The 14,672-nt window shown below is 48.9% G+C and overlaps 1 protein-coding gene across 8 annotated transcripts; it reads right to left on the bottom strand.

The window, feature by feature from the left end:
- Positions 1–1,140: 1,140 nt before the first annotated feature.
- Positions 1,141–13,190, bottom strand: TTC24 (tetratricopeptide repeat domain 24). 8 transcript variants are annotated; one of them, XM_086393344.1, is made up of 11 exons: positions 13,050–13,190; positions 10,532–11,241; positions 10,136–10,339; positions 9,410–9,538; positions 9,162–9,274; positions 8,724–8,822; positions 5,919–6,016; positions 5,686–5,783; positions 4,990–5,086; positions 4,668–4,823; positions 3,662–4,567 (listed from the first exon to the last, which is right to left on the bottom strand). In XM_086393344.1, exons 2-11 carry the CDS (start codon positions 11,235–11,237, stop codon positions 4,486–4,488), a joined length of 1,782 nt encoding a protein of 593 aa, XP_086249470.1. In that variant the 5' UTR covers positions 11,238–11,241; positions 13,050–13,190; the 3' UTR covers positions 3,662–4,485. The 8 variants fall into 8 exon arrangements, 7 of the variants coding, with proteins under 7 accessions (XP_086249474.1, XP_086249470.1, XP_086249472.1 ...); XM_086393346.1 differs by having other exon boundaries at positions 4,668–4,820; XM_086393345.1 differs by having other exon boundaries at positions 8,724–8,819.
- Between the last annotated feature and the right edge of the window lie 1,482 nt (positions 13,191–14,672).

The following is a 14,672-nucleotide window of genomic DNA, read 5'->3' as shown; positions in this document are numbered from 1 at the left end:
GAAGTGGACCTAGGACTGGCAACTCCGCCGCTTCTCCTCGTGTTACCGTGTGCGCCAACGCCCGGGCGCCTTCCCACCCCGGCCCCGCCTCCGTCAGGGCGTCCGGTCTTACGGTCTGGGTCCCTGCCCATCGCCGAAGCATTTTCATATTGCCTCACAAATGACCCGAAGTGCTTTGCTCTCAAGCGCCCGTCGGTAATAATTCGTCATTTCTTCATGTTTTTGTGTAGCAGTTCTGTTACTGCTAAGCTGTACAGCACAGCAGTTAACCCGGGTTCCTGCCCTACCACTTACTGAGTGAACTTGGCTCTCCAGATTTGTTGCCTGTCTATAAAATGGGATACGAGTACATATGGGGCTGTATTCCATGCAAAGCCGTAGACAGCGTCAGGCACATAGGGCTCAATACGTGAATGTTCTTATTAACACTACTAAGCGTTTCATATAACTTGGGACCCCTCTCCCCACTCAATTAGCCTCGCCTATCTCTGCTTACCTGGCTTCCCAGGTAAAGAACCCGCCTGCCAATGCAGGAGAAGTAAGAGAGGCGAATTGGATCCCTGGATGGGGAAGATCTCCTGGAGAAGGAAATGGCAACCTACTCCAGTATTCTTGAATCCCACGGACAGAGGAGCCTGGCAGGCCACAGTCCATGGGGTCACAGAGTCAGACACGACTTAGCGACTAAACAACAACAGGATCGAGGGGGGTGTTTTTATGCTAGTTTATTCTTTTTCTGTAACATGAATTCCATTCCTGGCTAGTTTACTGAGAAAAGCAAAAATCCCTCCTACTTTAAAAAAAAATTATTTATTTCGGCTATGCTGAGTCTTCATTGCTGAGTCTGAATAAGGGTTTTTCCTTATTCACAGCGGGGGGCTGGGGGGGAGCTACTCTAGTTGGACTTTTCATTGCGGTTGCTTCTCTCGTTTCAGAGTCTGGGCTTTAGGGCACTCAGGCTTCAGTGGTTTGCGATTCCTGGGCTCAGTAGTTGCGGTTCCCCAGCTCTAGAGCACAGGCTCAGTAGTTCCGGCACGTGGGCTGAGTTACTCTGCGGCATGTGGGATCTTTCTGGACCAGGGATCGAACCCATGTCTTCTGCATTGGCAGGCAGATTCTTTACCACTGAGCCTCAAGAGAAGCCAGAACCCCTCTTACTTTTAAGTATTCCTCTGATGCTGTTTAGTGAGTGCTGTGCTCAGTCGTGTCTGACTCTGCAACCCCATGGATTGTAGCCCACCAGGCTCCTCTGTCAATGGGATTTTTCAGGCAAGAATACTGGAATGGGAGGCCATTTTCCTTCTCCAGGGGATCTTCCCAACCCAGGGATCGAACCAGTGTCTCCTGTGTCTCCTGCATCACAAGCAGATTATTTAGTTATCCACTGAGCCATCTGGGAAGCCCATTCCTCTGATAGTCTCCTTTTTTTATTATAAGAGGCTTATGATCGTCTATGGGTTGTACCTTGCCTTCATCTATGTTTATTTTACATGTCTGATGTGGAAAATTGAATGTATCAGACTGTGATTGTGGTGGAAAATTGCTTTGGTTAGACTATGTTTGTGGTTTACTCATTCTTGTTTTTTAGTTTATTCATCTTAATTGAAATAGAGTTTACATTATAATTGCATAATCTTATCTAAGACTTCACTAATTTTGTTTTATAGCTTCACCAGTATATAAGTAGCTTCACTTTTATATATTAGTCATGACTTAGTGACTGAACAACAAGACTCCCTACAGGCCTACTTGAGAAAATTGGTCAATTCTGAAGATTCATTTCCAAAACACAATGTGAAGAATGTGTCTTTGACATAGATAACATTTTGAGTATATGTACCCAGTGCTGACGTGAGTCTTCTCATTTTATCCTTACAACAACTGTTATTATCCCTATTTTACAGATGAGGAAGTGAGAGTGTTAGTCACTCAGTAGTGTCCGATTCTTTGCAACCCCATGGACTGTAGCCGGCCAGGTTCCTCTGTCCATGGAATTCTCCAGGCAAGAATATTGGAATAGATGCCATTCCCCTCCCCAGGGCATCTTCCTGACCCAGGAATTAAGCCTGGGTCTCCTGCACTGAAGGTGGATTAGGAAACTGAGGCTCAAAGATGTTGAATGATATGTCCAATGATACACTGATAGCTGTCAGTGGAGATAGGACCCAAGCAGCTTGACCTAAAGTCTGAAGTCTTAAGCATTATTCTATGCTTAAATGCCTCTCCAAATGCAGAGCTATATATCTGAAGCTATATATCTGAAGTCAGCAGTTATCAACTGCTGACTTCATTCAGATGAGATGTAACTATAAAATAATAACACAAAATATATCCCACCATACACACTTAGAATTTATGAAACAACCAATGAAGGCTATCTTCAGGAAGGCAGTGCCCAACCTACTCCACCTTGCTGCCTTTCACATTTTGGAGTGTACTCTAGAAAATGCTTTCAGAATCAATTTAAGAAGGGCATGTTGGGCTTCCCTGGTGCTCAGTGGTAAAGAATCTATCTCCAGTGTGGGAGACCCAGGTTCAATCCCTGGTCTGGGAAGACTCCATGTACAGAGGAGCAACTAAGTCCGTGTGCCACAACTACTGAGCTTGTGCTCTAGAGCCCAGGGGCTGCAACTACCAAAGCCCATGTGCCTAGACAACCCGTGCTCTGCGCCAAGAGGAGAATCCATTGCCATAAGAAGCCTGAGTACCACAACTAGAGCGTAGCCCCTGCTCACCGCAACTAGAGAAAAGCCTGTGCAGCAATGAAGACCCAGCACAGTAAAAAAATAAATGAAAAATTTTTAAAGAAAGGGGGCATGAGGATTGAGTATTTGCTAAGTTCCAGATGCTCTGCCTATATTATGTAATTTGATCCTGTCTATCCTATGATGTATTTTTGTCCTTATGTTATAGATGAGAAGTTGAGTAGCAGAGGGAAGTAAAGTAATTTCCCTAAGGTAATATAGCTATAAAATGGTAGAGCCAGTGATGCTTGATCCTGACAGTGTGGCAGATGCTGCTACTTGTCCCTCAAAATCATTCTCCTTTCTTCTTTCTTCATTTAAAGGCAGTTTGATTGGCTTTACAGTCATGTAATCTACATCTCAGTCAAGACATCTCCAATGCCTGACAAGATAATAAGCTCCACTGAGATAAGGAAGATTAACAAAACCTGGTTTTGTGCCTGAAACCTAGTAGGTCCTCTATCTACAAGTATTTTAATGAATCCTTAAAATCTCACTGTGAAGTAATTCACAGTGCAGTAGAATGCCTCTTATCTGACACGACTGGGACTAGATTATTTTATTTCAACAAACGTTCATTTGCCATCTGTCAAAGTGTGACCAGGGTCTTGCCTTTGAGGATAAGAACAAAGATTGTAGTTATCCATCTTCTTTCTTGCATAAACTTCACCACTTACATATCACCTAACAGTTTGAAGTTTGCTTCCTTAAGGTGGAACAAAAAATTGATGGTATATTTAAAGCAATCTGAGTGCAAAATTCACCTAGATTTTTATGATTTCCCCCAATTTGTAATAGTCTCTCCACTCATATCTACTTCAACAGCAGTTTTTAAAGTCACTCACCTGAATTGTGTCTTCTAAAGATTCAACTTAGTTGTCATAGAAACAGCTTGTTTCCACACTCTTAATTCATCAGTTTAATTACGAACAACGATAACACATACAATTGGAATAAACACATTTGGTATCAAACACGAACAACTGTTGGTAAGCAATGGCTTAACTGGGGGAGTTGAACTGCACAGCATCCTACAAGGTACTCACTGCCTAGGTATGAATCTCAGCTTCACTTACTAGTTGTGTGACCTGGCAGGTAGACCACTTAACCTTTGTGCCTACTTTTCCTCACGTGTGAAAGGGGATTCATCTGCTGTGAGGATTAAAGGAGAAGACACTTGTGAAGCACTTACAACAGGGTGTGGCATGTGCCAAGTTAGCAATGTTACAAAATACTGTTGTTGCTGCAGCAGCAGTAAAGCTGCTAGAGGCCCGAGGGGCCCCGCAGCCAGCATCTGCTTTTATTTTGTGGAGGAAGAGGAGTACATCAAAAGCTCCGTTAAGGTGTATCTTCTGTAGCATGAGATACACATTTCCCATATGAGAAAATGGAGTCAGTGACCCTAAAGTGTCTTAAACAAGATGTCATGCTTTTAAGAACTGGCAAGGCCAGATTGTGAGGTTTGATGCCAAAAAGACAGGGGAGAAATGTACCATCCGTTTTCCTTTTTTCTTTTCCCTATTGAATCCAAAAATCCCAATGAGAAGCACCCAGAACGCCTTGGTGCTAAGACCGGCAAGCCCTCGTGCAGCCTGCTCGGGGGCCTACTTGCAGACATTGCATTCCATGCCCATGCAGTGCTCACCAGAAATGACGGGGAAGGGGTTCAGCCCTAGAAGTCCCTGAAGTGTGCATGTTGGGAGGGTACTGCAGAGGCCATGCTGTGGCTAGCCGGGGATGGTCACATGATTATGCAGAAGCCAGACTCCATGGATCTCCTCTGAGGGTTCCTGCCAGGGGGTTCCCTGGGCTGTTTGAATGACCTGAAGGAGGCAGAGAGGGGCTTGCCAGTGAGAGTGACTAGGGAGAGAAGAGAAGGGAGCTTGCTCTGGCTCCAACTTCTGTAACCCTTTCTGGCCCTACCTCTGCTGGTGGGCTCCAGGGCAGTGGGGAGTATGCTTAAGCCATGCGTTCCCCCATTCAGCAGGATTCTCCCTTTCACCGAGGCCTACACTCAGGCCATGCAGGAGGCGGGGGACACTCCGGACCTCCAGAGCTGAGTGAAGGTTATGCAGACTGCTAAAGGGCAAAGTCAGAGAGGCTCAAAGCACCATGTCCCCAAGCAACAGACCACCTCTTCCCCCAACTTTAAGAGATCATGTTCCATTAAAGTCATCCAAATTCACATCCTCTCCTACTTCTTTTATCCATTCTCCAGGCTTCATCCCTCCTCCCAGGTACCTACCTATTGCCACGGGGCACGTTGGGTACCAGAAGGCCAGGGTTCTCCATTCTGAGGGGGCCTTGGCCTCCAAATGAGAGATGAGCCTTGGGTCTTGGGTCTGGATGGAGAGACAAACACATTCATCACGGGCCTCGCTGCCCCAAGAACCATCATGGGGGGAAAGAGACATCTTTGGGAGAAGAACCAGGAGGGTGGGTGTCAGGGGATGTTTTGGTCACTGTATGCAGAGGATCCCCCTGTATAGGGCAGGTGCTTAGCAAACTTGGACTGACTGGATGGGAATGATTCACCAGTGAGCCTGGTGCCTGGAAGAAAACACACTGAAAAGAAGACATCAGTGAATTCAAGTCACCAAGAAGCAAGGAACTCTGTCCTCAGAGTGCAAAGCCTTTGGGGGAAGAGCCTAGTAAGCCAAGGTGAGAAAAGCATCCAGTGCCTGGCATGCAGTAGGTGTGGAAACCTTGGTGCTCCAAGATACAGAGTTCTAGATGTTAGAAAAGCCTCAGGAGCAGGTGGGAAGAGGCAGATTCAGGAAAGGGTTTAGGCAAAATGGTCCAGGGCCTTGAGAGAGGAGCAGAAAGCGGGGAGGGCTGGTCCTGGCCTTGGGAATACAACGAGTGGGAGGGTGGGGTAAAGGAAGTAAGAGCACTCGCATTTGGGGGGCGGCGATGCTAGAAGCAGCTTCCTTAGACTCACCTTCCAGCCTTGGTGCCCGAGATGTGGGAACATTCACGGATTCTTCCTCTTTCCCCTCGTGGTCTTCCTCTAACTCATCTTCCCACCCACCAGAAGATCTGTAGAGGCAGGAAACAGGGGGCAGAGTGGTACTCTGGCCAGCTCCCTTCCTACCCACTGTGCCAGGCTGTGACACCTCCCAACACACCCTGAGACCACATCCATCCCTGAAGCTCTGCTTCCGCCCTGCTTACCTATGCTGCACTCCTGGTGTGCCCCTGCCTACCCTGGCTGGGGTCCCTTCCACCAGGCCGCCTCCACCTGGAGCCAGGGATCTCTCTGGAGCTGAGGTCTAGGAATAAAGAGGGGTAAATGGGATCAGTTTGAGAAAAATGGCTATCCCAGCTGTGGTTGTGGTGTGAATGTACGTTCCTTCCACACACAATGGCCCCAGAGAGACAGAGAAGTGCTAGAGACAGCTGGGCTGTGCCTTGTGTCTAAGGATGAAACTACAGGGCAAGGCCCTTTGTTCTGTTAAGGTCCCCAGGAGTAACTCTCAAGTTAGAACTCAAGCTCATGGACTATCAGACCCAGCCAGAGCTTGATGACCACCTCATCCTTCCTGGGGCCTCCAGGGACAAAGTCATAGAAAGTTGGTGGCCAACTTCGGATAGAACCCAGGTTTTCTGATGCCTAATCCAGTCAACTGCTTATACCAAGATAATTTTACCTGCAAACTATAAATATGATATCCTAGTCTTTCAAATAAGAGAGGACATGGATGAAAAAGTGCAAGTGTTAATCACTCAGTTGTGTCCAACTCTTTGCAATCCCATGGACTGTAGCCCACTAGGTTCCTTTGTCCATGGAATTCTCCAGGCAAGAATACTGGAGTGGGTAGCCATTTCCTTCTCTAGGGGATCTTCCCAAGAGAGGACATCAGTTCAGTTCAGTCACTAAGTCGTATCTGACTCTTTGAGACCCCATGGACTGCAGCACACCAGGCTTCCCTGTCCATCACCAACTCCTGGAGCTTACTCAAACTCATGTCCATCAAGTCCGTGATGCCATCCAACCATCTCATCCTCTGTCGTCCCCTTCTCCTCCTTCCTTCAATCTTTCCCAGCATCAGGGTATTTTCCAATGAGTCAGTTCTTCGCATCAGGTGGCCAAGTATTGGAGCTTCAGCTTTAGCATCAATCCTTCCAATGACTATTCAGGACTGATTTCCTTTAGGATTGACTGGTTGGATCTCCTTGCAGTCCAAGGGACTCTCAAGAGTCTTTCTTCTCCAACACCACAGTTCAAAAGCATCAATTCTTCAGCGCTCAGCTTTCTTTATAGTCCAACTCTCACATCCATACATAACTACTGGAAAAACCATAGCTTTGGCTAGACAGACCTTTGTCAGCAAAGTAACATCTCTGTTCTTTAAAATGCTGTCTAGGTTGGTCATAATTTTTCTTCCAAGGAGCAAGCATCTTTTAATTTCATGGCTGCAGTCACCATCTGCAGTGATTTTGGAGCCCAAGAAAATAAAGTCTCTCACTGTTTCCATTGTTTCTCCATCTATTTGCCATGGAGTGATGGGACCAGATGATCTTAGTTTTTTGAATGTTGAGTTTTAAGTCAGTTTTTTCACTCTTCTCTTTCACTTTCATCAAAAGGCTCTTTAGTTCCTCTTCACTTTCTGCCATAAGGGTGGTGTCATCTGTGTATCTGAGGTTATTGATATTTATCCCAGCAATCTTGATTCCAGCTTGTGCTTCATCCAGCCTGGCATTTCGCATGATGTATTCTGCACAGAAGTCAAATAAGCAGAGTGACAATATACAGCCTTGACGTAATCCTTTCCCAATTTGGAACCAGTCTGTTGTTCCATGTCCGGTTCTAACTGTTGCTTCTTGATCTGCATACAGATTTCTCAGAAGGCAAGTAAGGTGGTCTGGTATTCCCATCTCTTGAAGAATTTTCCACAGTTTGTTGTGATCGACACAGTCAAAGGCTTTGGCGTAATCAATAAAGCAAAAGTGGATGTTTTTCTGGAACTCTCTTGCTTTTTTGATGATCCAGTGGATATTGGCAATTTGATCTCTGGTTCCTCTGCCTTTTCTAAATCCAGCTTGAACATCTAGAAGTTCATGCACTGCTGAAGCCTGGCTTGGAGAATTTTGAGCATTACTTTGCTGGCATGTGAGATGAGTGCAATCGTGTGGTGGAGACATAAAACCCAGCAAATAAATATAACAAATATTCAACCATAATTTCAATTCCTTGGGTAAGTAGGTTGCCTGAGAAATCTCAAAGTGTGAGGGAAGAGGCAGTTGAAGAGACATTGACCTGTTGAGAGAGGATGGGAGGTAGACAGGGAGGGAGGAGGAGTTCAGAGAAGGAGGCACACGGGTAGAGACCCACAGAGAACTGTCCCCTAGAGAATGAGAGGAGAGAGAGCACATCCTTGGAGCACTGCTCCCATCCTGTGGCTCTTTGGGGAACTGCAGCTAGAGACAAAACCACGTCCTGCAAGTCTGGCTCAGTTACCTTTGATGGTGTGCGTGCATACAAGTGTGCTCAGTCATGTCTGACTCTTTGGGATTCGATGGACTGTAGCCCACCAGGCTCCTTCTGTCCATGGAATTATCCCAGCAAGAATACTGAATGGGTTGCTATTTTCTCCTCCAAGGGATCTTCCAAACCCAGGGATGGAACCTGTGTCTCATGGGGCTCCTGCATTGGTAGGTGGATTGCTTACCACTGAGCCACCTGGGAAGCCCCATCTTCAATGGGGCCTTTGGCCTTCACCCACTGGGCTAGTTACCAATCAGCCAAAGCCCTAGCACAGCCCTGGTGTTGGGGACGTGCCACAATCCCCCACCCACCTCCCCACCCCCAGGTGGCCTCTGGAAAGTGGTATGTGCCCCACACGTAGGCCCTGGGGCAGATGAACACAGATGAGCAGTCAAGTGCAGCATCCTTGACATCAGCTCCACTTATCACCACCCCTTTCTCCGGGTAACCTCCCCCCCACCCACTACTGCTTGTCTCAGGTGTCATCTCACCAGGGTGTGAGTTGGAAGCAGTCCACCCCGGGCCAAGTGGGTCCTTATGGCATCTGTCAGCTTGGCCACCAGCCGCTCTCGCACAGAATCTGACTCCTTCTGGGGAGAGAGTGGATAATGGGGTAGTGGGAAAAGCCTGGGCTTCAGGACCGGGGAGGAAATAGAAGAGGAGGAGGGGAGGGGCCTTTGTCTCTTCTCTTCTCTAGCCCATCCCCATGCCTTTGCCAGCATCCTGCCACCGCCTACCCAGAACCATGGACAGAGGTGGGTTCTTCCTCACAATAGTGTCCCAGGACCCAGCACACTGTGTGCCCAGTGCACATTTGGTGGGTGAATGGATGGTGGGGAGAGACAGGAATATTAGCTGGAGAAAGCATGTCAGGAGAGCAACTGGAGGGCTATTGGGAAACAGTTCGATTCTGGGATGGAGGGTCTCACCGGACTCCGGGCCAGCGCTTCCTTATAGTACTTCAGAGCCTGGTCATGCTGTCCCAGTCTGGCTGCAGCAGCCCCCAGACCCTCACAGGCCTGCCACTGCCCCTTCACGTCCCCTGGGGAAGACAGTCTGAGAAGTCCTCCCCTGGCTCCCAACCCCACCAACCTTCCCCTCTAGAGGTCCTCCCACCAGCCCCAAGGATCCTCAGGCTTTGCCCCACCCCAAGCCGCCTGCAAGCCACTCCCCTCACCAGTGTCCCGGGCAGCCTGCAGAGCATGTAGGTAGTTGTCTCTGGCGGCCTTGTGGTCTCCCAGCTGGCTCACTGCAAATGCCAGGCTGCCAAAGCTCCAGCCCTGCTCCCTCCGCTGCCCCACAGAGCCTGGGGACAGAGCCCACACCATCCTAAGAGAGGACTTGGCCTGCTGGGGCATCAGAACCCTGCCCCCCAACGAGGAAGGGAGGGTTGCCAGGAGTCCTGGTGTGCAACCCTGGCACACCTCTAGAGGCACCATGAAGGCTTGAACTCTTGAAACCCAGCCTGAGTTTTGGTCTGAATGCCTCCCCAGGCTACTCTGAGCCACATAAAAACCCAGGGAGGCAGGCAAGGCAGGTATTAATAGCTTCATTTTTATACACGTGCAACCTGAAGCTCAGAAAGTGAAGGTAATGTGCTGAAAGTCACACAATCATTTAGAAGAAGCACTGGGCTCCATTTCAGGCCTCCCCTTCCAGCTAGGTTCTTCTCTCTGCCCATTGCTGCCTTCCCAACCCCAGGCTTCAGCCTCTGGGCCCATAACCCTCTGTCCTGCCTGGCTATACCACCCCCACTCTCTCTTCCCTGGTTCTGGACTTCCCAGTCTAATTAGTTCTAAAGTATAACCACAATTAGCTCTAGAGTTCCAGCCTTGGGGCCCCAGCTGGAACCCCCCTCTTAGCCCCTCGGTCTCAGTCTCACTCCCCAGTCCCTGGTACCCACCGTGCAGGTCGGCAGCCTTCTGGTGGAGCTCCCGGGCTTCCTGATAGTTGCCGAGGGCATTGTGGACCATCCCAAGGTTCCTTAGCACCGTGGCCTCCTCTCCTGGCTCCCGGCACAGGGGCAGGGCTTGCAGGAAGGCCTCTACTGCTAGCGGGAACAGCTGGAGCTGGGAGTAGCCCAGGCCTAGATCGTTATAGAGTTGCCCTAGAGGGCATGGCCAAGGTCACTGGCCAGATGCTGCTGAAGCTGTACTGGTGCAGCCTCTGTCCCACTCTCCCAGGGTTCTCCCAGCCCCTCCCAGCCCTCAGAAAGGCCTCTGCTTCCACCCCATGTCTCAGAGTATCACCCGGTCAGAAATCCCCCAGATCCCACACCTTCTCAGCCCCAAGGCCTCACCCAGCAGTCCCTGCTCAGTGCTTCTCTCAGCAAGCCTCCGACTTTCCTCCAGCACCTGCATGACTTCACCCGCCCCATGCTGCCCGCTCTTCAGCATACACCCCGCTGCAGCCCCCAATGTCAGGGCTGCAGCCTGGGGCTGCCCTGCTTGGGCATAGGCCTGGCTCGCTTCTTGCAGGCAGTGGGCTGCTAGCCCAGGCTGTCCCAGAGCTCGGTAGCAGGCTCCCATTTTTGCCTGGGCTTGTCCCTGGTCACCTAGTGGCTGGTAGTGGCACAGGGCCTTGTGGTACCAGGCCAAAGCTTGAGGCAGGTCACCCAGGGCATGGTAGGCCAAAGCCACATTGAAACACTGGTCGCCATGACACCCGCCCTGGGCTGTCTCTTGAGGTTGAGCACGTAGGAGCAGCTCAAGGCCTCTGGCTGGGTCCCCAGTCTCCACGTAGGCAGCCCCCAGGTTGAAGGCACAGGCCCGGAGAACAGGGGTGTCTCTGGTTTGTGGTGACTTGGAAGCCAGGAGGAAGGCCCTCCGGAAGCTGGTCAAGGCCTCATGGTTCCAGCCAGCCAATAGGGCCCTGTGGCCAGCCCTGGTGAGGGCTTGGATGGTGGCCTCTTGCTGAGGCCACTTTCTTTTCTTCTTTTTCTTCTTGGAGCTTGAGGACGAGAGTGAGGGTTCTTGGGGGGTATCCTCAGTGTTGAGGGAAGACATAGTGCTGACAATAGGGAGCAGAGGAGTCAGTATGTTATCTTTGGTCTTCCAAAGGACCACTGTCCCTCTATAGCAATTCAGCTCTACTTCTGCCCTGGTGTGACCCTCAGGGTTTCAAGGATTTCTCTCTGCCATCTCACTTTGCTCCGCCTATCCCATTGGACACCACATCAACTCTCACTCCAATGTCCTGACTAATTGCTCATCCTCCAAGACTCATTTTAAGACAAGGAGGGGGCAGGGCACAGTCTTTAAAAAAGTGACTTAGCCTGAGGACACAACATAAACTGATTAGAACCAACTGGGTCCAAGATGGCGGACTCAACTTCCACTTGACCTTGAGCCTCAGTATACTCTCAATGTAACATACCCCGGGTGCCATGATGGTTCTAAGGATGACCACGAAATGTCAAAAAGTGGGTGTGGCCCAATTCCTTGAAATCCCCACCCCTTTTCCAAAACAACTGGAATACTCCTCCCAATCATTAGCCTGTGTAATCACCTCAATACTAACAATACCCACCAAGAGCCTATGTAAAAATTGACAACCCCACACACTCTGTCTATGGAGGGTGTTTCTTCCCTGAATAAACCTTCTTTCTCTTTACTATGGCTCAACATTGAATTCTTTCCTGCATGAGGCTAAGAACACATACTTGGCATCCACCCCAGGGACTCGGACCTGGGATGTGACCATCCTCTCTCGAACCACTCTCTTTCTTGCAACAGTTTCAAGTAACAGCTTCCTTCAGAAAGGCCCTCCCCTCAACCAACTGGGTCCTTCTTCTGTACTCCCATAGTGCTTATCTGTCCTTAGGTCTTTTATGGCATTTTTCACACCGGGTTAGGGTCGTTGACTTTCTTGACCATTTCCCCTACGAGATTTGGAGCAACTTGAATGTTCTAAAACAGTAGATTCTCAAAATATGTTTCCCGAATGAGACGAAAAAGTTGTGGAGATGGATGGTGGTGAAGGCTGCACAAAAATGGGAGTATACTTAATGCTGCTGAACTGTAAGCTTAGAAAAGGTTTAAAATGGTGAATTTCATGTTATATATAGATTTTTGCCACAATAAAAAAGGTATACTGAATGAATAAATGAATGGATGAACGAACAGAGCACATACAGGGCCTCTGCTCCACCATCTCCTTCACTTGGTGCATCCGAAGACATCCACTCATAATCTACATACTCCTGCTGTCTAATCTCAAGGTAGAGTTCAAGTCAGTTCGACAAAAGCTCAGTGCACTCCTGCTGTATGCCAGGTGCCATACAAGGCACTAGGGGCACAAAGCTGACTAGGCCATGTAATTGGCGACGAGCCAACTTTCAGGAGCAAGGCTTCTGTGTCTCCGTTTACTGCCTACTCCCTATCTCAAGGGGAACCTCTCTCCCCGCTACCTCCTTGACTTTCTGTCTGCTTGCTAGTTTTGGTCGCCTAACATCCTGCTGTTGTCTCCGGGGCACTGTTAAACCCAAGTATATTTCTCGCGTCAGCATGTGTTTCTCGTTAGTATCTCTCCCCAAGAAAGGCAAAGCCTTTTTCCTGAATTCTTCTCCCAAGAGATGGGAAAAGGAGTGGAAAAGGCCCAAGAGCTCAGTTCTCAGTCCCTCCCATTTTCTTCTTCTTCCCTGCTGCTTTTTTTTTTTTTTTTAGGAGAAGCAAGCAAACGTGATACATTCTCTTTTTAAAGAAACTACCCCTGCTCCTAAGAGCACCCAGAAATTCTGTCTCTTTGAGGCCCTCCTTCCTGGGCATTCCTGGCTACCCCCACACCAGACCTTGGGGCCCCAGGCACAGGCGCCTTACCTTCTTTGATCTTCTCTGTAGCTGACTTTCTGGAATGGTCCCTCTGGCTAGGATTACCTCTCTCAGCTCTTAGCTCAGAGCCCCTGGGGTTACCAGACAACCAGGTACCGCCCTCAATGCCTAGGGAATTCTTTGATTGACAGCTCAAATATCCTATCTTAGTGCTGAACTCTGCTGGTGCTTGGGCACAGAATACCTGGATTTCTTTGCCCTTCCTGCCTCACCTCTCCCCACTCTTGCAGACACATGCTTCAAGTCCTTCACTTCAAGCAAGAATCAAAGCAGCAAGGGCTTGTTGCTAGTTATAGCTTCAAAGATCATCTATCACATTCCCTCATTTCACAGAGGAAGGGACCTCAGAAGAGCAGGTGTGCCTGAGGTCACAAAGCAGTCATGAGGCTGAGATTAGAGCCCAGGTTTTCTGATTCTGGGCTAACTAGCCTAAGGTCCTTTCCACTAACCGTGATTGCAAGTTTTAATGAGGTGTGGGTTGTCCCAGCAATGAACCCTTTCACACACACACGAACACACTCATACACTGTGCTTCTGTGTGGTAGTTTTACATTTGGGAAGAGGGTGAAAAGTTGATGGTCAGGAAAAGCCTGGAGATCAGAGGAGCCTCTCTGCCCCCGGACTCCTTTTCCCAGCTCCACTGATCTGCAACCTCCAGGTTCTGCTTAATGAGAGAACAGCAGGACCCAGGAAAACCAGCACCTCCTGCCCTAACTCACCAAGGGTGGCCTGCATCAGAAAGCAAATGTCCTCATTTATCTAGGAGAAAGGCCTCTTTTAAGTAGAGAGGCCATGGCCAGAAACACAATTATAAGGAAGTAGTTGGGCTCACCTGCATTTGCCAGGCAGACTTGGTTGAATGCCTGCTGTGTGCAAGCCTAGTGCTGTGTGCCACAGATAGTGCCCATGCCCGAGGTGGGCTCTCCTAGCTGCCTGCGGCTTCTGCCCATGGGCTGGGCCTTCAGGATGCTACCACAGCATAACCAGAGTCAAATATGCTGCTCAGTCTGTTGCTCACTGAGCAGCCTCTCTTAAAGGAATAAAAATGATTTGGGAAGGGGGAAGGGACTGACACTGATCTCACCAAGGTTCCAATGACCTCTTAATAATCTAGTGATCATTTCTGGATCATTTTTCTTGTTTGATTCCCTGCTGTATCTGACATATCCTTGCAAATCTCTGCTTACATGGGTCCATGAGCCACTGTGTCCTGGCTGTCTTTCTCCTGTGCTGACAACTCCTTCTCCATCTCCTTTGCTTGCCTTCTGTCCACTTTTTTTTTTTAATTTTTATTTATTTGGCTGCACCAGGTCTCAGTTGTGGCATGCAGGATCTTCAATCTTTGTTGTGGCATGTGGGACCTTTCGTCGCAATATGCAGACTCTTTAGTTGCAGCATGTGGGATCTAGTTCCTTGACCAGGGATGGAAGCCCCGTGCCCCTACTTTGAGAGCATGAAGTCTTAGCCACTGGACCACCAGGCTGTCCACCTCTAAAATACCAGTGTTCCCCAACACTCCGCCCTTTGCTCCTTTCTTATTTTACATACTCTTCCTCAAACACTTACTTCGTCCAGTCGTCTGAATTTTTTTAACTGAAGTATCATTTATTT

Source organism: Bos grunniens, chromosome 3, assembly GCF_055505025.1.
Source record: "Bos grunniens cultivar Pamir isolate PY7600 chromosome 3, Bosgru_T2T1.0, whole genome shotgun sequence".
Taxonomy (NCBI): domain Eukaryota; kingdom Metazoa; phylum Chordata; class Mammalia; order Artiodactyla; family Bovidae; genus Bos; species Bos grunniens.
Note: the sequence above shows the minus strand (reverse complement) of the source record. Positions and strands in the feature narration are given on the sequence as shown.

What these genes read in the sequence shown, in the direction of transcription:
- TTC24 (XM_086393344.1), bottom strand. Translation starts at nt 11,237, where the DNA reads ATGTCTTCCCTCAACACTGAGGATACCCCCCAAGAACCCTCACTCTCG. An exon ending in TGCTTCCAACTCACACCCTG is followed by an intron (nt 6,017 to 8,723) that starts GTGAGATGACAC and finishes CTTTATTCCTAG; the next exon opens with ACCTCAGCTCCAGAGAGATC. An exon ending in TCGGGCACCAAGGCTGGAAG is followed by an intron (nt 5,087 to 5,685) that starts GTGAGTCTAAGG and finishes CTCTCCATCCAG; the next exon opens with ACCCAAGACCCAAGGCTCAT.